We start from the raw sequence: 22,336 nt of genomic DNA on the forward strand, positions 1-22,336 counted from the left end.
TGGTAGGAAGAAGGAATTGTTTATTATTCAGTTCTAAGTGACCTCAGTTTCACATCATGGAATTTAATTTAATTTTTAAGAAAGATCAACACTGCTTACAAAATTCTTTAAGCAATTTTTACAAGATCACCAGTTGTGCTTTGTTAATCACCTTATTTCAGCTATTCAAATGTATCTTAACATCTTTCAGGTGCACTAGAATTCAGTATCACTTTATTCATCATCACAGAAAAAGACATACATAAATAATACAATACATAGCTCCGAAAGTCTAGAGGAACTGTTGTGTCTTCTGTGGTTCATAATCTGACAGAAGTTCTTCAGAATTTAGCTGTACTGTTATAACTTAGTAGAACAGCACTGAAATGAGGAACCTTAGTGTTAACCCCCAAAATACGAATAGTCTGATGTGTTTTGTACAGGAAAGGAAGCTCAAGAGGAAAACCCATATGCACCAATTCTGTAAAGGCACACTGAAAAGCCATGCTCACGGAAGAGTCAGTGCAGCATGGAAGTGATCTTTCAGGAGTGGATCTTCTGACATAAGGCGGAGCTTTGACGTGCATCTAACTGGAACTACAGGTGACCAAAAACAATAGTAAGGGGCAGTGGTGAATCTTCACTTCTGTAAAATACTTTGTGGTGATTTCACTCTCAGGATTCCTTCTTTTCCTCCACTTCCAACAGTTCATCAAGGAATTCCACAACTTCACCCTAGAAGGGATTCAATTTAACAGAAACAAGTTAACCCTGTACTGCAAAATCAGTGGAAAATTGTAACTCTTTTAATCAAAACATAAACTGTAATAATGATAGGTGTCTAAATGTTTTTTAACACTTTTTATACAGAAGCTAGCACAAGCCTATAAAATGCAAGTAAATGGCCCATACTTGTGCCCACAAAGCGCAAGTACTTGCAGTGACATACAGACCTTAAAAGAAGGAAATGTTACACTTCACACTAAACCCTCTTGTACTTTTTCAGGTATTTAAATAGAGAGTGAACTTCTCAAACTTAGACAGTAGAGGCATAAATGTTTAAAGCACCTGTTAAATTAGGAAACTGTTTAAAAAACATAAAACATTAAACAATTTTAGAAAGCTTCAAAATTGAACACAGAAGTGTTTTGTGGAACCATAACTTTGACTTTGCATCTGTCTGTCCTAACCGTTTCTGTCCTCCATTGCACCCTTCAGCACACACCTTCTCCATTTTCAACCACAGACCTTCACATGGCATGCTTCAATGAAGTAAAAATATAAAGAACCAGAGATGCTAGAATGTTTTCCATACTGGAAACAAAGACATTGAGTTTAGATTCAGACCAGAAAATATATTTACAAGCTTCACTCTGCTAATACAGGGTACCAACACAATATAACAATCTAACTTTCTCTACTTAAGATACTCCTGACATAGTTATATGTCATATACCAGTCAAATGTCTTCCTGCAGCCAAGCCTGGGTGCTTTGGGATGATGCAGCCCCACCAAGTGGAATTTACTGCCTTGTCAACCAAGCTACAGTAACCGAGCTAAAACCTGCTGTAATCACTTGCAACCCAGGGTGACACCTTCAGTAGTGAAAAGCAAGCAGCTAACAGCAAACGTGCAGCAGCATCTCAGACTACTCAAAACTGACTGTATCAACCCATTTCCTGGCACCCTCAGAAATATCAGTATTTTCCAATCTCCATGCACAGCTCACAAACAACACTGCCTGAGATAGGGGACCCCGTAGGAATGCCTCTGCATATTTTCGCTTTTTGATACAACTCAAATACTAAACTGTTAGAGATGTGGATGCTCAAAGTTACATTTCCAACCTTTTATTCCAATAACTACAATGTTCTGTTAAACTGTTTTAATTTAACTGTGGGTTTTTTTAAACCTTCCGGTGCTTCCTTTCTTGACATAAACCCATGTTCTAAAAAGGTCTTAAGATGTCATTTAGTTCTTTTCCAAAACAAATTGTCACTTTCTGATGGAAAAAATATTCTGCTGGAAAACCTAATCACTTCTTACTCACTCTCATGTTTAAAATAATGAGAATTTATAACAATTACGTTGAAAGTAAGTCATCCCTAGATGGTCATTCTCCCTCTTCTGTTCACCCCCCTTTCCAAGTCTTTTTGAACTGTATATAGGCTTCAGAGTCTGCTCAAGGAAGACTGCAAACAGTATTTTACAATCCTAACTAAATTTTAAGCACATTTTTGTCTAAAAAGATATTCCTTAGGAAGATAGCACCTTCCAGATGCAGTTTGAGACTCAAAATTTTACAGTTTTCCATTCTGGTGAGGAAAGGACATTAAACTCTCTGTCACTGAAAATAGTAAGAGGAAATAGAGAACTTCTGTCTATTTTGAATACAACTATTGTATTATGGATATGGTGATTAAAAATATTAACATCACATTTTTCAGAAGTACGATTAGCAAGGAGAGAAATAATGAGAACGAAGCAAACAAAAATAAAAGCAGGAGGAAAGCTGGCTGAAATAACTGCTGCTCTTGTTCCCTGCTTCACAGTTCCATCTCAAAAGACTCTTGAGTTTTTGCAACTATGAAGTGGTTTTAGCAAGTCCTGAAGGATGGCAATTTATTTAGCTTTGAATGTGTTCAAAACATCTAAGTATCCAGTTCAATAAAAACACAAGAGAAAATGCCAGCACTTTCATATTCCCTACTTGTCTTCCTGGTTGCAGGAAATCTGGCAACTGGAAAACAGGAATTCGACATTTCTGCACGTTTTCCTTTGTCAGAAGTATTTTGATTGCCTAAGGAGCCCGATCGTGGGAGGAACTCAATACCACTTCACAAATCCACATGAAGAAAATAGCCACTAGGTCCAAGAGTCACTATGCAAGTACTTGGAAGATACAGAAACTGAGGCACAGGGGACTTCAGGTCAGGTTTTATGGCACAGCTCCTAAAACTGTGGACACAAGCATTTTGGGTGCCTCTCAAAGACCTAGGGATTAACAGGCAGGTCCTATTAACTCTGAACAGTTACGAGACTGGGAATACAGGTGTCCACTGCAGGGGTCCCAGGTCTAATTCATTCTTTTACACCTCGGGATCATGGTTTAATGAAAGAATATAACAAATATTAGAAAATAATTTCTCTCCTCAGTTTACCTGCAAAGACAATCCTCAAAAGGGTAGAGTCTGAGAGGTAGGCTGAAAGGCATAAACTGGATGACCCAGAATTAAATACAAGGAAGACTTGGAGATTTCAATATTGTAGCTTTAGCAACTCAGCCACATGGGACCTTTATTCAATTCATATTATTGTCATGCTTATCAGTAAGATAGGATATTTCAGAAGACACAGAAAATCCAGACAGAATTCGGGGTTTTTTCCTTCTGGTATGTTTTCAAATACAGAAACACGTAAGAAGCCCGAGTGTTAAATGGAAAAGGATATTTAAAAGCAACAGTATTTAAAACAAATTTGACTGAAATCTCCAGTGCCTGAAACTGATCTCTAAAGGAAAGTAAGATGGAAGCTGTTGAGGTCTGATGAGAAGTACTGGGGAGTAAGGTTAAAATACAGCAAAAATATAGCAGTTGCCAAAACGATATACATACAGAAAATAAGCTATAGTGCAACTGACTAATTGCCTGGACGTTGGTTATTTTTGAAATGGCAAAACCTCCAGACTACAGTTAAAGACAAAACCCGTAGTTAAACTACTCTTGCCTGCACGTTCAGGGTCAGAATGTAAACCACTTGCAAGCTGCCCATGGTGTGCTTGGCAGCCTAATGAAAGGGTGATAACACTACGTCAGAAGAGCTGATGACACGGTCACACTAGCAGCTACGACCAGATTGATCACTGTCCTTGCCCCGTTAGCACTCACTTGACACCGCACCAGGCATTTTGCATGACTCAAGTCAGCAAATATTTCACAGGTGTTTGTTCCAGGGAAAAAGCCTCCTGCCCACCAGTATCTAATGGCTTCATGCTGGCCCACAGATCTGAAGCCTGAAATGATTCTCCGATAGGATTTAAGCGTTTAGTGTGACAGAGTTCTCCCTGTTACCTGGTACGCCCTCTGCCTCCTACCTATGTTAGGAAGGAAGGTTACCTGCAAAGTCAGCTGCAAGCCCGTAATTTTCACTGCTGCCAGCTACCAGAGGGGACAGCAGCCACCCAGCTCTAGTACAGGTTACATAAATATGCTGCTCAGGCGCAGTGCTGATGTAAATCCAAATTGAGCAACATACGGCCTAAAGCGTGATGTAGCTGGCTGGCTGGCAGCTAGCAGATCAGCACGTGAAGTCTGACTGAGCTCGGGGAAGAGAAGGGTTTGCAGCCAGACCAGCACACGCCTGACAGTTAGGCAGCCAACAGCTGGAAAGTACACACGTGTGGACAGCTTGGTGAGCTGCAGCGAAGCCTGTCCTCGTTAGGAAGCTGGCCCTCGGTCCAGTCATTGCCCCCTGGTACGCGCTGCAGGTACAACAGCTCTGCCCGCACCCCACGACCTCCCTCCCTCTGCTCCCAACCTCCTCCCTCTCCCAATCCGGGGAGAGTCAGCGGGAAGGGGGAGTGACAGTATGGGAAGAAATGGGACGGGTATAGCCTGAAATACGGGAGGCATGACAGCGAACAGCAAGCAGGGGAACGCTCCCAGACTGGTGTGAGTGGCAGGAAGAAGAGGAGAAGCCGATCTGATCAACTGGAGCCTCTAATTATCTGTCAGATATGCAAATTGAGCACCCTTGGTTTAGATTAACAAGTGAACAGAGGCACAAACAGAAAGAACAAGTTTTGTACCACAGTAATGCAAGAAGGTTTTACAGAGGGTATGTGAGTAGGTGGATTATAATAAAAAATAACTTTAAAACAGAGTTCTTGGTCAATTCTGAACAAGCTAACCCAGGCTAGTGAGATTGGTGCACTATTATAAGCAAAGCTAGAGCATTTGAAAAAATAAGTCCTAAAAAGGAGAAAAATGCAGAACTCCTCACTTATTACCACAAGCTGAGTGTCCAAGACCAAGGTATGCATTGGGCCAGGGTTTGTTGCTGGCCCTTCCTTATGCAATATTAAATGCTGCTTTTACACACACAAAACACAACCTTTTAGAAGAAACATCGGTGCTTTGGAGACTCCTAGCCAGCTACTAAAAGAAACAGCAAAGAGGAAAAGCTACCAATACATGGCTCAGTTATGGCCCACTTGAGACTGATGGTCCAGCACCAACTTTTCTTTCAACAGCAGCGTTTAAAAACAGCAACAAGCAGTCGCAGTTGTACTGCCCACTGACAGACCCAGATGCTTTGCCGTTGGTTGCAAAGACTAAGCATTGCCTTCTGTGTAGCAAATATTCACTATTTGTGGGTCCTTGACTCCACCTACAACCTGTTCTGTCCTTTCTCAATGTGGACTGGAAAAGTTCTGGGAAAAAATAGCTGTCTTGCAATAACCTATACTTCCCATGCAGATCTGCTGGTGGCCTTTTCTGTGGGGATTCTATATGCACTGCAGTGGGATAGCCTGTTCTTCAGGAAAGTAACAGAGAATATTAAAATAATAGTGTTCTAGAATTAATTAAGATCTACAGAAAAATATTATTATGAGAATGCTTTCATGTGTGATTATCAGTGAATGACTAAGAAACAGCATTTATCCTAACTCATCCAACAAACTGAGCCTTAAGAGACAATACACAGAGCAAGAATTGGCTGGATCTTTGTTTCCTTATAATCTATGATCTAGAAGGAAAATATTTATCCCACAAAATGTCCTCCAGTAGTCCTTCACAGCAAAAATTCAGATTTTGCTGAAGTTCAAAAAGCTTAATGACTGGAAACTTGTTCAACAGGGAGAATAACAGATTTGATTCCCTTACGTATTGGGTGTAGGTGACAAGGTTGTGGTAGTGCGAAGGGTTGCAGGGGTGGCCTCTGTGAGGCAAGGTCAGGGCTGCCCTGTAACTGATGAGTCATTGTCCTGTAAGCGACCCAGTCACTAATTTGGTTAACTAATGGAAATAGTGACAAAGAGTTTGGTTACGAAAAACAGTGGATTTTGTTCAAGGACAAATAACTGTCTTGCAAGAGTGAAGTCAAAGGTTTGACATGGACGACTGTGGAGGGTACGTGCTCCGTGGGCCTGGTAGAGCCTGCAAATGCACACCACATGGCCCACTTGCCAGCAATATTTTGGGGGGGAGACACATTATTTCAGGATAACAGTAAGGCATGTGTCAATGAGTGGCTCAGCCTGAAAGGTTTATTCAGCCTTCAACCAAGAAAAAGTTCTTTGGTCTAGCCTTCAGTTGAAACACGAGAGTTCACTGTAACCACCTCAAAGCCCTCCCAGATCCTCCATGAGCATTACAGACCCGGCTGGACATTCCTCGCATTCTAGAAGGGGGAAAAAAAATCCCTCAATTCTTTGTGCAGAAAAATTGTTTGGCCCTTGGGTTGTTTATTTTTCAGATACTTAGTCCACAGTGTGACCCACTGTCACATGCTTTTAGGTGTTTGGGTTTTTTTTCAATATTAAAAGAGCTTAGTTGTTTTTTACATGTATGTTAACTACTTTCTCAAATATTTTTCCATTTCATTTTTTAATTATATATTCTGAACATGTAACTGTTCTCTTCCCATATTCCATGGGAGATTACAGTACACTGCAGTTATTACAATAATATTTTACAGTAATACAATAAATGTGCTTTCCTCTTAACTTTTTTATAGTGCCTATAAAACATGACTCAACCCAGTTTCAGAGCAACTTCAACATTTCTCCCATCACACTGAAAACAGAAGCCTTCTAGTGGCTTTGTTTCTGAGCTCTCCTTATGCTCTCTTGCCTGATTTATGCTGCATGCAGAAGCTTAAGAAAATCTGGGCAAGCAAAAATTCCTCCTAATGTCCATACCTGCAACTTGGGGACATCCTACTATTTAAGCCCAACCATGCTTGCGGCTTCCCATGGTAGGTGGTTTGAATGGAAGGAGGAAAACCTTTGACCAAGATACACATCCACTGGTAAAGAAGCAAGAGGGGAAAGCAGGAAGCTTCTGGAGAGCCAGCCGCATGGGCAGTACCTCCACTAGGAAATGACGCCGTAAAAATCTCCTTTTTTTTTCTTTAAAGAAGCGTATGTTGAACAGAGACCATAGCAATGCCAATGAGCAGCCAGCTCACTCTGAAACAGCTGCCACCAGCAATTCTCAGTGTAGCAGTGCTATCATAGCCGTGTCGGTCTGAGGTCACTGCCGGGGCAGGGCTTACAGGTCTTCAGCTACAACTTAGCGTTACGAGTGCATGTGTACAAATCATTTGAACATATGCAAAAGTGAATTAATAAAGCTGAAAAAATGTTGTTAGCGATTTGTGAACAGAAAAACAGGCTGAATTCAGATTATTATTTGCGATCGGTAGTCCACTGGGCCCTCGTGCTTTGACGCTATTCCATGTTCTCTTTTCATCAATCACATAGTTCAACAATTACTCTCCTTTACATCACACTTAGGAATGGAGCATTTGAATTCCTGCTACTGTACAAATGGACACACACATTATATACAGATAAAAAGAACAAGATGCCAAGAAAAGTGGGTGAAAGCTGCCAACAGTTTTTCACCTACTGATTAAATACTGAAAGAAAAATCACACTGTAGGATCATCCCAGCCAAATTCTTGTGGTTCTTATGTAATTTAGAACAGCTAAGTAGCTATCCCTGAAAAAAATTTCCTCAAGAACGCTGATCTTATGGGCCAGAAACATGTCTCATACAATTAGTGTAGTGCTGAAGTAATATCTACTCTAGCTGAGTATCTGGCTCTTAACATCATTTCAGTTTGCTATTTAAATCTGTGCAATGCTAGGAGTTGTATCTATGATAGCCCTTATACATTACACATCTGAACAGAAATCAAAAAGCTTGACTAACCATGGCCAACTAACATGACAACACTGTGTAATGTTCTTTTAACTTCACTGTGGAAGACTGTAAGGATATTTAATAATTACTTTTAAGAAAAAGTAATTTGTAGCTAGTTGGCACTAATATTCTCTGTCACCTCTCCCGTGTTAAATGTTTGAACTAGAGTTTTTCATTTCCTTGTGGAAAAACATTAATAATGTAACATGAACAGGACAGTATTTCTTGTAGTGACATATGCAAAAATCATTATTGCACGTTCCAGCCTCTGCAATTACTGAAATGTATTATTGGAAGAAGCCACATGTTCTCACTCGCTTTGCTAATGGGATTTAAAAAGACACATGGATGATCTGGGACACGGGAGCACTGAGAAATCTGAATAATGTGAGATTCTCCACTTGGGAATAATGACATTCACATAGAAAGAGATCATTTTGCCACATCAATCCTTTTGCTTCACTCAAGGAAAGAACTGATTTTTTTCTGCAGATTATTTTATGAGCTTGTTGGCCCACAAGCAACTTCACAGACAGCAAGCATGGACCACAGAAACTCACAAAAGGTATGGCCTATGGCCCAAGAAGCACATGGTTTAAATAAATGGACTGCACTAAAAAGAGAGATTGCCTCTGTCCTTAAAAATTTTTAATAAAGCTTTCACTGTAACACCTTATCTGGGGTTTTCATCAGTTTTCAGCATTCCTATGGAATAATTTTTTCCATCCGTGCCAGAAGAAATATTAAAAAAAAAAATTCCACTTACCCTCCCAGGTCCTGCCCATCTAGCAGAAACTGCAAGGTGGCAATTTTACCTTTGTGCTATTCCTGCTCTGTCTGGACTCCCTGGAAGGCTCCCACAGCCAAAGTCAAGTTCTGGTAGCCAGGGATTTATGAGTTCACTACCAAAAGCCAGAGCCAAGCCAGAGGCATGGACAGCCTCCATCCCTCCCAGGTTCTTCAGCCCTAGTGAGGGAGGGCACAGAAGCCCTTCAGCTTCTCCCCAGGAGAGGAGAATGGTAATTTTCCTCATATGCTGAGAGTGTGGGGTAGGGATATCTGTGGCACAGCCAGCTCCAATAATTTTGGTTGTTTAACCAAAATATGTAATTCAGTGTAATGCCACTTCCTTGTCATTTCCCCAAAAGTTTGATGTTTCCACTGTACTCCCTGCCTGCAGATTGCAAAGTCATTTATCATTGCAATGGTGAAATGGGCTACAGGAATGAATGCCAGCAAATGAACACTTGTTTATTCTATACACAGTGCTTGAGACTGAGATTGCTTCTATAATCCCTTTTTGCATCAACATATGGGGAAAGCCCTCACAACAGACTGCTTCTCCCCTTCCTTAATTGCTCATCCCTGTGTTTTGAAGCAGCAGGTATGAAAAAAGGAAAAAATTACAAATTAAATTTATGCCTAATATAAGAAAACATTATGGGCAAAGCACAAACCAACAAGGGTATATAAAAAAGTGCTCAAGTATTTCACACCCTGATGAAAATCCATACAGGCTAGTCCTCATCTATGCTTAACCTTATAACAAGCTTATTAAACTGTCTTTCACAAAGTTTTATCACAGTGGAAAGTCTTCCTAAAGTCTGGTGACCTTGCAATGGAATTTTACATTGAGAGCTGTTTTCAGGTCACTAGCACACTGAAGGCAGCACAGACATGTTATTACTTCTCCACTGTAAAATATTATCTCTCCCTATGTGCTGAATAACATAAAAATTGCAAAGATGATTTCATTTCTTAACAAAATCCATCTTTCTCTTTTCTAACTAAAAAAGATCTCAGCAGTGCTCATTACAAGTACCCTGCCCCATGCCATAACTGAACATAGCTCTTTGCCAATGCCAGCCACAAACTATTCTATCATTTGAACATTTTTTAAACCTTTAAATGAAAGGTTCTGAAAACAAAGCAAAACATAAGGCAATCCAAAGCCTCCATGATTTATACTTTAATTTCAGCTGTGGGAGACAAAAAAATGCCCTTTCAACAATTTAACTACTTTTCTTGCACAAAAAATCCACTTCACATATTTCCAGTCTAATAGTAGTCATTATATGTTATTTGGCTATGAATTCTAACCATTTAAGAAGCAAGACTGGGTGATCAAAATGTTACTGTGAAGAAAAAAATAACAGATAACCAGACTTCCTTTTCACAAAAATTATAATTTAGGTGGTTACTTCTGGACAAAATTATAAGGATCTTTAATTTAAACAACATTTCAGAAAAAAAAAAAAAAAAAAAAAAAAACAACAGAAAAACATTGGGTTTAAATATATATACTACTTCTCTGCCCCCTGGTGTTATAGCTTGCAATGTAGATTTTCTTTTTTTCTTGGCTCAGTGCATTATATTTACATTTGTGTTAATACTGTCCCTATTTTTTTCAATGGTACATGATGTTCTTTGGGTTTGTTTTTTATATTCCATTTATAAATGAAAAAATTATAATAAATTGGTCACGGTTACAAGAAGATTTTTCCACACTAGCCTAATCCTGTATTTCCATCTACGTATCATCTTCACTTCAATGCGACTGCTGTTTTTTTGACCACGATTTCCTTTCTACAAAACTCACCTCATCATCATCCATCAGATGTTCCTTTGCGAATTCATACATTTCCAACTGGAGCATGGTTATGTTGTGGTATCGAACTGCCTCCTATCAAAAAAAAAGAAAAAAAATTTCTGTGTTACTTTAGGGTGGCAAGACAGGGGATTGTCATCACATGTCATCTGAAACGATTCCAGTGAAGTCAGACCCAGACTTAGTCGAAGGTAGATCCCAGCGGGAGTTATAATGTTGGAGAAAGGAAACGGCAGAACAGCAAGCAGCGTATCCAATGCCTTCTGTGGATCTTTCTAAGCACAGGCTCCGTCGGTGTGAGGAGAACAAAGCACTCTCCTCTTTCTCATGTTTCAAAGCATTGGCGAGTGTGAGAATCAGGACCGAGACTGCCAGAGCTGAGCAGCAGCCTGTGCCTGCATTCCAGCGGGCTCTGGACGTGAGAAAGCCTCTGTTTCCCCGTGCGCTGGTGTGTGGCGGCAGACAGTTCTGGGAAACAGAGACACTGAGCTGTTTTGCCTCATAGTGACTCACCACCCCAGCCTGAGTCTGGGCTAGGGAAATTCTGCACGGTCACCCACCTCTCCCTCCTCGCTTCCCTGGCTGCTTGCCGGGAGAGCACAGTTTAGTTCAGTCACCTACTCTCCTATTTGTGAATACCAACAGCAATCTACTTTGATTATTCTGTTTAACTCTTTTGGGGGAGGAAAACAGGAGACTTCCTCTTTCACAAGAAACGTCTAAAGCTCAGTGCCAGGGCCAAACGCTGCTGTCACCCCGTTACTACTTTGTGAAGATAAACAAGAGGCATGACGGTTTTCATAGCAAGGGATTAGGACAGCAAGCAACTTCTGTTCAGTTACATGGTTCAAAGCACAAGAAAATACAGCTGTATGTATTTAATATTTTATATTTTAAAATCAAATTATCTGTAGTCCCCAGCTCCTGAGAAGTTAGCAATGAAACATTCAGAGTTCATGTGTAGGGCCCTTGTTCTGTCCTCTCTGCACATGTATGCCAAATCTGCCTGCAGTTTGCAGTTTTATACTGTTGCTACCCCTCACTCCCACCACCACCAAACATCGTCTCCAGTATGACTAAAAAGCACAGTTCTGTTCCCAAAAGCAGTGGCAAAGGAGTGGCCCCTTTCCCCCGTGAGCTCGGGCTCACTGCCTGAAAGAACCAAACGCATTTTCGCTGTCTTTTGTCTCAGCTGGCCCTGCAGGGCAGGCCCACACTTCCAGTGTGCGGATAAGGCGTGTGGCAGGTAACTCAACAGCTGTCCACAAATATAAAACACTTAGCTCAAATGCACGGGTGTTTTGCCTTGAGCTGGCTGGCCTGAGAGGAAGGAAAAGTGTAATTATCAACTCAGTGCAACCTCTAAGGTGCATACAGGAACTGCTCTGCAGTGCTGCTACAGATAAAGTCGGCCACCTAAAACACTGCCAGATGTACCGAGTTCAGCGCAGCGTTAGGGACCAAGGGTGTTTGGGGCAGTACAGGTCGTGGTGACTGAGGTGTCTAAAGAAGCAACACAGAAAGGGCAACGGGAATGTTAGCCTGCGGGATGCTCGCTGTTGCTTCGGCTCGGCTTACATAATTGAGTCTTCCACAAGGGAAGTTATGCCCTAAGAGAAAGAGAAGGTACTGAATTTAATTTGTGGAACATATATTGCTAATGACTAACTACTTGTACAGCACGTACCACTGATGCCTGAGGAGTCACTCAAGTGTCACAAAGCAGTTAATTCAGTTGCATGACACAGATCCTGGTAACAAGAAATGACAGAAAATCCAATTTGACTGTCAGAGTCCAGGCTGCAGTCGTCCAGAAACACAGCAAAAATGCTTTTATATGTAAAATTTCCTTGGGCATGGAAATTTAAGAACAGCATAAAACCCCATTTTTAGAGTAATTTTTCTAAGCCAGATCATAACCATTGCTGGATGGACTGATGTTCACTGTGGGTTCTCTGCAGCAAGTATTCTGAGATACTTAGATGCAATATGGTCCTGAGCCTTTCCTGACCCCATCCACCCAACTACATGGAGTAAGTGGAAAGTGACTTCAGCTGGGGTTATCATATCCAGGCACATTCCAATGCCCACAGAACCTGAAATAACAAGCAGGTGGGCAACTACGTGTTGGCAAATAATAAGTTATTGACAAAAGCCTGAATGCCAATGGAGTGATCTTTTCATCAAAAGATTTCAGGGGCCAGCTGCTTTATTTATTGAGGTAGATAAAGATATAAATATGCATAAGTGGTAGACAAGTACCAACATGAATTTACTTGTCACCATATCATAATGTATCCTATTGTATATTTCAACACAAAGAACTATAATGACATTCACTGTCTACACTACACAATACATCTCTGTGCACAACCTTCTACATGGTTTCAATAAAACAGTATGTGTTTAACTCCAGAACCAATAGATAACCCACATTTTCCCAACCTCTGACCCACCGAGTTTCAGGGAAATATCTGAATGTATCTAGAAGGCATTTTAAGTAATTCACCTACCGATCTGGGCTGAAAATCCTCTTCTTTAAGTCCCCATTTGTCTTTGTGGTACTGATAATAGACCATGTTCTGTTTCATTACTTCATCTTTCTGGTCAAACAGAAGGTAACTAGCAGCACAGGAAGCTGCATTCTTCATGTCATTCACTAATTAATAAACACACAAAAAAAAATAATCTCCAGATGAGGTAAATGAACAAATTCCTATTATCATCTAGCCTCTGAGAAACTCAAGATGGAAACAGAACTCATTTTCTACCACACCAACAGCTGCATAGAAAACAAAAAAATTGCTTCCCAGAAAGGCTATGCTATTTTTGTGTTCCGAAACCCATAAGGCCATGGTTCAAAAGTGGAGACTTACCTCTGATGATTTTCTATGAAAATCATAACCAAATGTTACGGGAAAAATCTAAAGGTATGAAATACTCTGTAGGTTTGTCTATGGGAGAAATTCTGAATAGTAAATTGAAGATTGAGTATTTGTTCAATAGCGGTGTTAGGTTAAATCTGTTGCCCTGAAGTCATAATCCTTCTTCTTTCTAACTGGACGAGTTAGAAATTTAAGAAAAAATTTTTTGTTAGAGCTATACATACATCTGCTTAACAACCATGTGGGCCTAGCAGCTTGACCACCATGGCTTTTTGGCACAAACCATGGGTTTTTTGTACACAGGTGTACAAAAAGGGTCTGTGCTATTGCACATTTTCCAGTGTATAGGAATTGGCTGACACTTTAACATGTTATGAGTTACTTCAAAAGGCAGAAGAATTGGTGTATCATTTAAATATTGAAAATACTATGATGAACATTTATCACTTCTATGAACATTTATGATTTCTATGAAACTTTGAGAAGTCTAAGCAACTTGTGCTCAGAGTAGGTATCCTATAAAGAATGAAGGGCAGTGATGGATCAGATCACACTTACTCTGTAACTGCCTCATTCTTCCACCACCCAAGGAGACCAGTCACAATCACACATAACTTAGAACAGAGGTGCCTGCCCTGGACAAAATCCAGCCCTTATGGGACTTATGTACAGCAATTTATTTTGTCATGGACAATTTTATAAGCGCAGACTCTATACATAAAGTTTACCTCCCATGTCCATTAACTATGGTTATCTAGGGAGAAAAGGATGCCAGGCAGCTCAGACTTTCTATACCAGAACAGGTTAAAGTGCAGATTCTGGAGGCAACTATTTGCATTCTAAAGCATTTTAACTACAGAGAAAAGATTATGAATGGAAACTGTCTCTCATCATCCCAATGTCACTTAAGCACATTAAATCACTACTTACATTTATAATAAGCAAACTGCAAGTAATGGTACATGGTGGCCACAAATTTCTCAACAACAAAGCCTCCTATAATGGGTGTCAGGTTACTCTCGCACTGCACTTTGCATGCAAGGACTTCAATATAATGATCTACAAGGAAGAAAACAAAAATGCAGGATATGGATAGTGCACAGTGAATTGTTGTAACCCCTCCCATTAGCTACCCATTAAAATCTGGCCTTATAATGCTCCCTGGGGTCCTGTGCATCTGGATCTTGCTGCTGGGAAGTACTGAGCATCTACAACTCCATCCAAAGTAAGTATCAAGTACTGGAACTCAGCCCTTCTGTAAAAATCAGTGCAGTCTGCACTTGAAAGGTATCCAAGCTGCAATACCAGAGAACTAAGCACTTAGCTTTCACTGACACCTACAGGCAGTTTGTAGTGGTAGGTCTTATACAGAGTGTTGCAGAGTATTGCATTATTTCATGTGAACTGAACAGTGGGGTTTTTTTGTTTTTTGTTTTTTTTTTTTTAATATTGAGAGCCTTTGCAATTTCATTAAATTATTGCAAGAATAAGTCCACATGCTGCTGAGTACAACTATGTCACAGAGAAATACAGCAGGTGATTGCAAAATAAAACTCCAGAGATGGCCGTATTTTGTGCTTGCAGTTTGGATGTTCTAAAAGAGAAGAAAGACATGAATATGCTGCTCAATACAGAACACCCTTCAGCCAGAAACGTTTAAGTTCACAAGCTTACCTGGTCTACAAAAGCTTGCTACAATGGGATAGGACTGAAGGTGGTCTTACCTTCAAGGAAATGTATTCCAGGAAAACCTTCCATCAAAGAATTTCAAATGTTTTCAGGATATATAACATTAGGCACCAACACCGAACAGAAATCTTTTAAAGCCTTAGTTTCCCTGTTAGCCACATTTGGCAGGTGAAAGCAAGTCATCCAAGCTTATGCAGCAAGGCTCTGAGCAAGGCAAAAGAAGAGCAAAAGCCACTTCCCCTGTTTTCATCTCTGACAACTCCTAACATGAAGAATGCTGAAGCTAACTAAAAATAATTGGCCAAATGAAATTACCAGACTCATCTTTTACAAGAGCAGTGGAGTCTCCAGACACAGTAGTGTTCAATTCCAGCCAGCACTGAAAGCCAGAGACTCAAGTTCCTCAGTGAAGTGATCCCATGCAATGAGGACAGCTGCCTTCCAAGCATAACTCATTGCTCAGGGATAAATACGTACCTAGTGCAAACACCAAATACTTCTGGTTAACATTTTTTGCTGCATCTACTTTCTGCAGTCAAAACCACGGAGGCAGGATATATCTCCTTGGAGCAAGAGCAGAGTTCAGCCCAGGCAGTGTAAGTAAATTTGAGTTTTCCTATCTCAAGAACAAAATACTTGAAATGCATGCACATGGACATGATGATATCATTGTGGTGATGGTGATGACACCACTAGTGCTGGGAATTGTCCTTTCCTTCCAAGGAGGAAGAGGAAGGATGACAGCAAGTGCCAATTACAGCTGCACATGGACACTGTACTCTTTAGAGTGGCTTGGGGGTTATCCTGACGTCAGGGCTCTGAGCCGCTGGGGAAGAAAACCTGTGTTTTTTGCTTTATCACCCGTGATTTGACCTTTACTCCTTATCTGCCATCCTAGGCACCTGCCCGCTCTGCCTGCATGGCTTGAGGGATAGCCTGCAATAGCTATTCCATGTCAGCCGTACCGGTGGATACCAGTTCCATGCTGTGAGAAACTGTGGAGCTACTCATGTGTCAACATATTTCACAAAAGTTTCCCTTCACCAACACATCTGATGGCTTTAGGACAAAAAGTTGTGCTGGTTTTCCTTCTGGTGACTTAGAAATTCTGTTGCATTTTCTTATGTCTTTAGGTTTGTTGCGAAAACATGGAGGCATTCTCTACACAAATATTGTCAACAACACTGAGACCAGAGAACTGGAGAAATTGTTTCATTTGCTACCAAAGAGCATAGGAAACGCGTATGCGCCATTTTGACGTTAATCAAAAAGATGGTACCTCTTTTTCTTTGAAAAACAATGGATTTTTTTTTAAGCTACACACTAAAGAAAAAGAAACTTTATCTGATGGCAAAACTCTGCTATAGGAAAGATGAAAAACAGGCAACAGAAACTTGTCATATTAATGAGAAAGGATATATGTATGACCAGTGAGACACAAAGCACATGGCAGATTTTGAAAGCAGGCTAACCACTGAGCCTCAAAGGTGGCCAAACTGATATTGAAGGGGTGGTCAAGAGAGCCGTCTGCATAACTATTGCTAGCTGGATGGAGTAGTTGTTATTACTTACACATCTATTTTATTCTGACACAAGAATGTTAATGTAAGAACTCTCTGTTCTGATTTTGTGACAGCCCTTGTTTATGTTACTGAAAAGGGAAAAAAAGTAAACCAGAATTCAAACAGTTTCCAGTGAACCTAATAAACTTGTATTGGCCCATACTGAGCAAGGGGCACCATGTGCATTTGACACTGCAAGCTGAGGAACAGGACTTAGGTAGCCAATCCCACGGATAAACTGAAATGCACTTTTTGGACATCTTCTCTTACTGTTTCCTAACGACTCACCTGCAATGGAGAGGTAGAAGTCTTTAAAATCTTTGATCTCTCGGGAGCCTTCACAGGCTGCTGTACAGTCATCGTAGGCTTTGAAGAAATCAGGAAGAGCCAGTTCCATGTCTGAGATGGACGTTCTCCAATTGTCACCGTTGTATGCTCTCACAGCCCTGACAAAGAGATTCTGAAAAATTGGCAGGAATGAAAACCAGCAGTAGCTGATCTATGGAAAGCTGCGTGTAAATTCAAATACAGTAAATGATGTCTCTGCATTTCTAGACTACTATATAAGCTGTTATTCAATGAATGTGGATGACTAATGGATATTACCAGGTATTTCCTAGAAAGCAGAGTAGATAAAGCCATTTCAGATCAACAGAAAAACCTGCTGGACTGAAATAACAGTGTGAGTCTAAAGCACGGGTATCGACAGAGATTTTCAATGGAATCTTAACAGCAAATGTTAAAAAACAATGTCAGAGTTGTTTCAAGCTGTGCCACTACAGCACTTGTGCATTTGAGTAACTCTGTGCACTTGCTCAGCTCCAGTAGTGATCTGCATGTAGCAGCTTTTGGGTATTCCACCGTCTACGATCTACCACGACTCATTTATGGAACAGTGATCTGTATGAAAGGTGAGAATTACTGAATGCATCAAGAAGGCAGAACAGAGATGATGGAGGAAGACAGCAAGAGGGAGAGTAAGAACTGAGAGCACGTAAGCAAATGAGACCCTTGAATCTCACGCAGTAAGAGGAGCAACAGAGCAGTTCCAGAAGACCAGACTCTGAATAAAAAGCATACCTCATAAGGCTTTGTCTCCAAGTCTTTAATATGCTCCTCCGCATCAGGTATGCTCTTATAGTAGGCCATATTCCTTTGCATCATTTCATCATCTGGATGCTTCAGAAGAAATGTGTGAGCTGCTGCAATAGCTTTTGGAAGATTATTAGCCTAAACAGGGATGGGGAGAGTAGGAAGGGGGGAAAATAGATTAATTGGAAAAACAAAGTTCAAAGTTTCCCAGTTCTTGTCAGTGGACTTTCCTGCAGCCTCTATATTCACAGACTTACTTCTACTGAAATCACAGTCAGTACATAAAACGGTACAGTAAAACTGACATAATTCTCAGTTTTATTCCTAGCTGCATCACTATGAACAGTGTTTTTACATTTTAAAAGTCTATTATTGTTGCAGATAGCAGAGATGATGAGTGTAAGTCAAAAAGAAGACATTTTTCCCCTCTCCCCTACCCTGTTCATAAAGCTGACAAGGCACATGATTATACTGTTGCTCCTGCGTGGGACTAATCTCACAGAAATTACTGATGCTCACCTACGGCTACTGGGCAGGAGTCATCACTTACTGTGTTTACATGGTGTTTATGTTGCTTATTTGCCTAGCAGCACAGAATACAATATTACAATAATATATCTTCTGGATGGTGTTGCAAAGTCAGAGCAAACAGCAGGGACTTGCTCAATAACTGTGCCCTAATGTACTGTGTGATTTTCTGTACCCATTTTTAAACCAACTTTAAACCCCATTAGAGATACTTTGTGAAGTATGTATTCCTCGTTTGCAACTGCATGTGCCAAATACATAGGTGCTCCTGTGTGTATGCATTTATATTTTTTTATATAGATACATGTTTTTATAAACTATATAGTATATATACACATATTAAGGAAGAGTCTTAAGTATTTGTGATACGTTAAAACCTTTTCCCTTGTAAGCCAAGATCCGTATCAACCCCCTTCAGCATACTGATGTGTAGGCAATACAGAGTTCCACCTCACAGCTGAAATAGCTTATGGAAGTGCACGTATAAAAAGATGAGCAAGAATCACAAGCACATATGCATGTGCACTCTTCTGTCTGCAACCATTAAAGGTACCCTTTTACTTCAGAAAGAAATCTGAGAGACAACTACATCAAAGACTTCGACCCCAACATGAGCTCTTGCTGCTGTGTGCTGCTAGAAGTGTCCCAGCACAGGAACTCTGACAGCTGCCCTTCCTCTGTCCCAAAACTATGCACTTCCAGTCAGCCCACACGGTGCTAAATGCACAGGGAAATCTCAGCTGCACTTTCGTCAAATCCCTGGTTGGTTTCTTTTGTGCTTTATGCTTTAACCCTGTTTGTTGGTAGCCTGAGAGGCATTTTTGCTTAGTGCATAATTCACTCTGGGTTTCCGTTTTCACCACTAAAAAAAAAAAAAAAAAAAAAAAGTTTTGTAGAAACACATTCCTAAGTGAATTCAGTGGCTAGGAGAAAGCTCCCTCCAGAGGAGCAAGCAGCAACACAGAAACATCTACTCCCAGGATCTAAGACGTGGCAAGATTTTACTGTGGAACCCACCTGAATAAACACATGCGCACTCTAAAAAATTACATAAAGCAATTCCCTCTGCCTTCTTCCTATATTATAAATGCTGTTGGGGGGCGAGGGGGAAAGTAACATTCCTTTCTTCGGAAAACCACCAACCAGGAATAAGTCCTTTGTATGGAGCAGTCTGTAGCAGTTTGTAGCTCCATAAGGCCCATTCAGAACTCCCCAAGTGAGTGGTAAGAGCTCAGAGCTGCCCCACAATCTAATAAGAAGAACAATATAGACAACTGCTGCTAAAGGCAAAAACACCAAGCGGCACTGCCCAAACCTACTGCAAATGTGATTGAAAAACGGTTTAAAGAGAGAGGGAGGGGTTTCTCCAATTTCCCTCTCCCATTCATACCTGCCAGCTGTATCAGAAACAGTACATTTCCATACACTGCAAATTTCATACATATCATGAGGGGGGAATAAGTAGTTAAAGTAAGACATGAAATGGAAACATTTGTTGTGATGTAATTTTGGTATCCCTATATGGCTTTGAGAATGCAAAGAGTGCCTGCCCAGTCTGTTATTCAAAAGAGATATCCTCTGTTTGATACCTTAAGTTCTTCTGTACAGTCTTAGGGATGGCTTTAAATGCACACCATTATGCTGGTTTGATGCTGTGCATGTGGATACTGTTCCTGTTTTATGAGAACACATTTCCCTGCATCTGTTTGTGTAATTTGGGAAAACCATTGACTATTTTCATGAGAAAACAGCACTCCCACAAATAAGACACAGCAACAGTTAAGATGTCCATTTTCAAGCAGCAACCTCAAAAACAATGCACAAGCATACAACCCTATATAATGTATACTGGGATATGCTGGGAGTGAATCCCTATAAGGGAAAACAATCTATCCAAAGAACTCAGCTTGTTTTCTCCCCCCACTGATGTCCCGTTTATTTGAAATGCAAGTAGTTGCAGTATCTGAGGGGATGGCATGAAGGATGGACCTTGGTTTAGAGAAAAGAAGATGAAGGTGAGAAGGAGGGAGAAAATTGTTGGTTAGATCCTAGACAGAAGGATGACAAGAGGCTAGAAAAATGCGATGAAATCTGTTAAGAGGTGTGTGTCCCTAGTCCTGGCTGACCCAAGAGCAAAAAGTAAATACCATTCCAGAGCCAGCATGAGTGGCACGCTTCAGCAGCCAATTTTTGCTTTATTCCATCCCGTGGCTGTAACAAAGCTGGTGTTTTGCAGGCATCAGGCTATCTGCGAGTCCCAGGCTGGGGGCTGCTGCACCTGAAAGACCTGGACCAGAAGAGAGCAAGCGAGGAAGATGGAGACGCCGAGGGAGAGGAAGCAGCAAAGAACGCTTGTGATAGCAGAGCGGTGACATGCAGGTTCTGAAAAAGGTTTCAGAGAAGGTTAGAAGAAAGTAAGGCGAATGGCAAGATGAGGGGGGCAGGGGTAGGAAAGGCACAGCTACAGGATGAGAAGGCTGGGTCCAGTGGCTGGGGGTCTGGGAAGGATTGGGAGGGGCTGATCTAAGGGATGTGCTGGATGAGTTTCAGAAAAACTGGTGAAGAGCAAGCTGGACGGTGGTACTATGTGGGCAAGCAGGGGGAAAGACAAGGCACACGGTGGTCCCGCTGTGGGTTACGTGAGGTGGGTGGGAGGAAGGGGCCGAAAGACTTGCCGGGGAGATGATGATGATGATGATGTGCAGGGCTGGCAGCGCGGGAGGGCTGAGACCGAGGCCCGTATGGAGGTGAAGCGGCCAACAACCGGCGGCTAAACCGGTGATGGGGAAAGAGGCGACGGCCCAGCGCAACCTGCTCGGGGGGGGCCCAGGCGAGAGGTCGGCACTCCGGGGAGGCTTCCCCGGGACCGGGGCTCACCTTGAAGTAGGCGAACTGCAGGTACTTGTAGGGTTCGCGGCGCTGGAAGTCCTCCAGCAGCTGGCGGCCCGGCTGGGCCTGGCGGAAGGCGGGCAGGCCCTGCTTGCAGCGCCGCAGGCACTGGGCCCGCCGCAGCACCCCGGCCAGGAGCCGCAGCTCGGCCAGCGCCCCCGAGGCGGCGGGGGGCGAAGGGGTAGCGGCGGCGGGGGGCTGCCCGGCCGCGCTGCAGTTGCGGTGGCAGAAGGCCTCGCTGTCCCGCAGCAGGCGGTAGAGCCGCATGCTGACCTCCAGGTAGCTGACGCTCTCGGGCCAGTTCTCGGTGCTGTACTGGTCCAGGCCGTAGCGGTAGGCCGACTCCAGCGGCATCAGCTCGTCCCGCGGGAAGCTGCGGAAGCTGTACCGCTCGTACTGCGCCCCCGCCGCCGCCAGCAGCGCCGCCAGACCCAGCCACATCCCCGCCGCCTCGGCCGCCTCGGCCGGCCACAGCCGCGGGGAGAAGGGGAGAGCCGGCGAGGACGGGGGGGGCGGCGGAGGGACCGGGGGGAGGCGGCGGGGACGGCTCCGCCCCGGGGCGGGGGTGCGCGGCCGGGAGGGAAAGTTGGGGAGGGGAGGGCAGCGTGCGGCTAGACTGCGCTTCAGGGGTCCCCTGGGGGAAGCTAAACGGGGCAGGCCCCGGGACCTGCCGGGGTGGGAGACGCCCCTGGGGTCACCCTTTTTTCCGCTTTGGGCTTTTTCCCCCTTCCTCTTTTTCCCTGGACATCCTTTTTTCCTCTTTCCACTCTGGGCTTTCCCCTCCTTCCTCTCTCACCCTGGACACCCTTTTTCCTCTTTCCGCTTTGGGCTTTTTCCCCCTTCCTCTTTTTCCCTGGACATCCTTTTTTCCTCTTTCCACTCTGGGCTTTCCCCTCCTTCCTCTCTCACCCTGGACACCCTTTTTCCTCTTTCCGCTTTGGGCTTTTTCCCCCTTCCTCTTTTTCCCTGGACATCCTTCTTTCCTCTTTCCACTCTGGGCTTTCCCCTCCTTCCTCTCTCACCCTGGACACCCTTTTTCCTCTTTCCGCTTTGGGCTTTTTCCCCCTTCCTCTTTTTCCCTGGACATCCTTTTTTCCTCTTTCCACTCTGGGCTTTCCCCTCCTTCCTCTCTCACCCTGGACACCCTTTTTCCTCTTTCCGCTTTGGGCTTTT

General features: G+C 42.5%; 1 protein-coding gene and 1 long non-coding RNA gene across 2 annotated transcripts in view; one reads left to right on the forward strand and one right to left on the reverse strand.

Moving 5' to 3' along the window:
• LOC104362172 (cartilage associated protein) lies at window positions 1–21,725 on the reverse strand. The gene is made up of 7 exons (XM_009968432.3): window positions 21,152–21,725; window positions 17,735–17,884; window positions 16,943–17,114; window positions 14,334–14,462; window positions 13,032–13,177; window positions 10,510–10,593; window positions 1–714 (listed from the first exon to the last, which is right to left on the reverse strand). The coding sequence occupies exons 1-7, from the start codon at window positions 21,602–21,604 to the stop codon at window positions 655–657; spliced, it is 1,194 nt and encodes a 397-aa protein (XP_009966734.3). The 5' UTR covers window positions 21,605–21,725; the 3' UTR covers window positions 1–654.
• The window catches only part of LOC104368156, a 12,096-nt gene continuing 10,447 nt past the window's right edge, over window positions 20,688–22,336 (forward strand). Inside the window, exon 1 of the long non-coding RNA XR_006166848.1 lies at window positions 20,688–20,918. This is a non-coding gene — a long non-coding RNA (uncharacterized LOC104368156). The remainder of the gene's footprint in view (window positions 20,919–22,336) is intronic.

Source organism: Tyto alba, unplaced genomic scaffold (assembly GCF_018691265.1).
Source record: "Tyto alba isolate M040663 unplaced genomic scaffold, T.alba_DEE_v4.0 Super-Scaffold_46, whole genome shotgun sequence".
NCBI classification, from domain to species: Eukaryota; Metazoa; Chordata; class Aves; order Strigiformes; family Tytonidae; genus Tyto; species Tyto alba.

What these genes read in the sequence shown, in the direction of transcription:
- LOC104362172 (XM_009968432.3), bottom strand. Translation starts at nt 21,604, where the DNA reads ATGTGGCTGGGTCTGGCGGCGCTGCTGGCGGCGGCGGGGGCGCAGTAC. An exon ending in CTTCTACCTCTCCATTGCAG is followed by an intron (nt 14,463 to 16,942) that starts GTGAGTCGTTAG and finishes TCTTCCTTGTAG; the next exon opens with ATCATTATATTGAAGTCCTT. An exon ending in ATCTGATGGATGATGATGAG is followed by an intron (nt 715 to 10,509) that starts GTGAGTTTTGTA and finishes AATCCCTTCTAG; the next exon opens with GGTGAAGTTGTGGAATTCCT.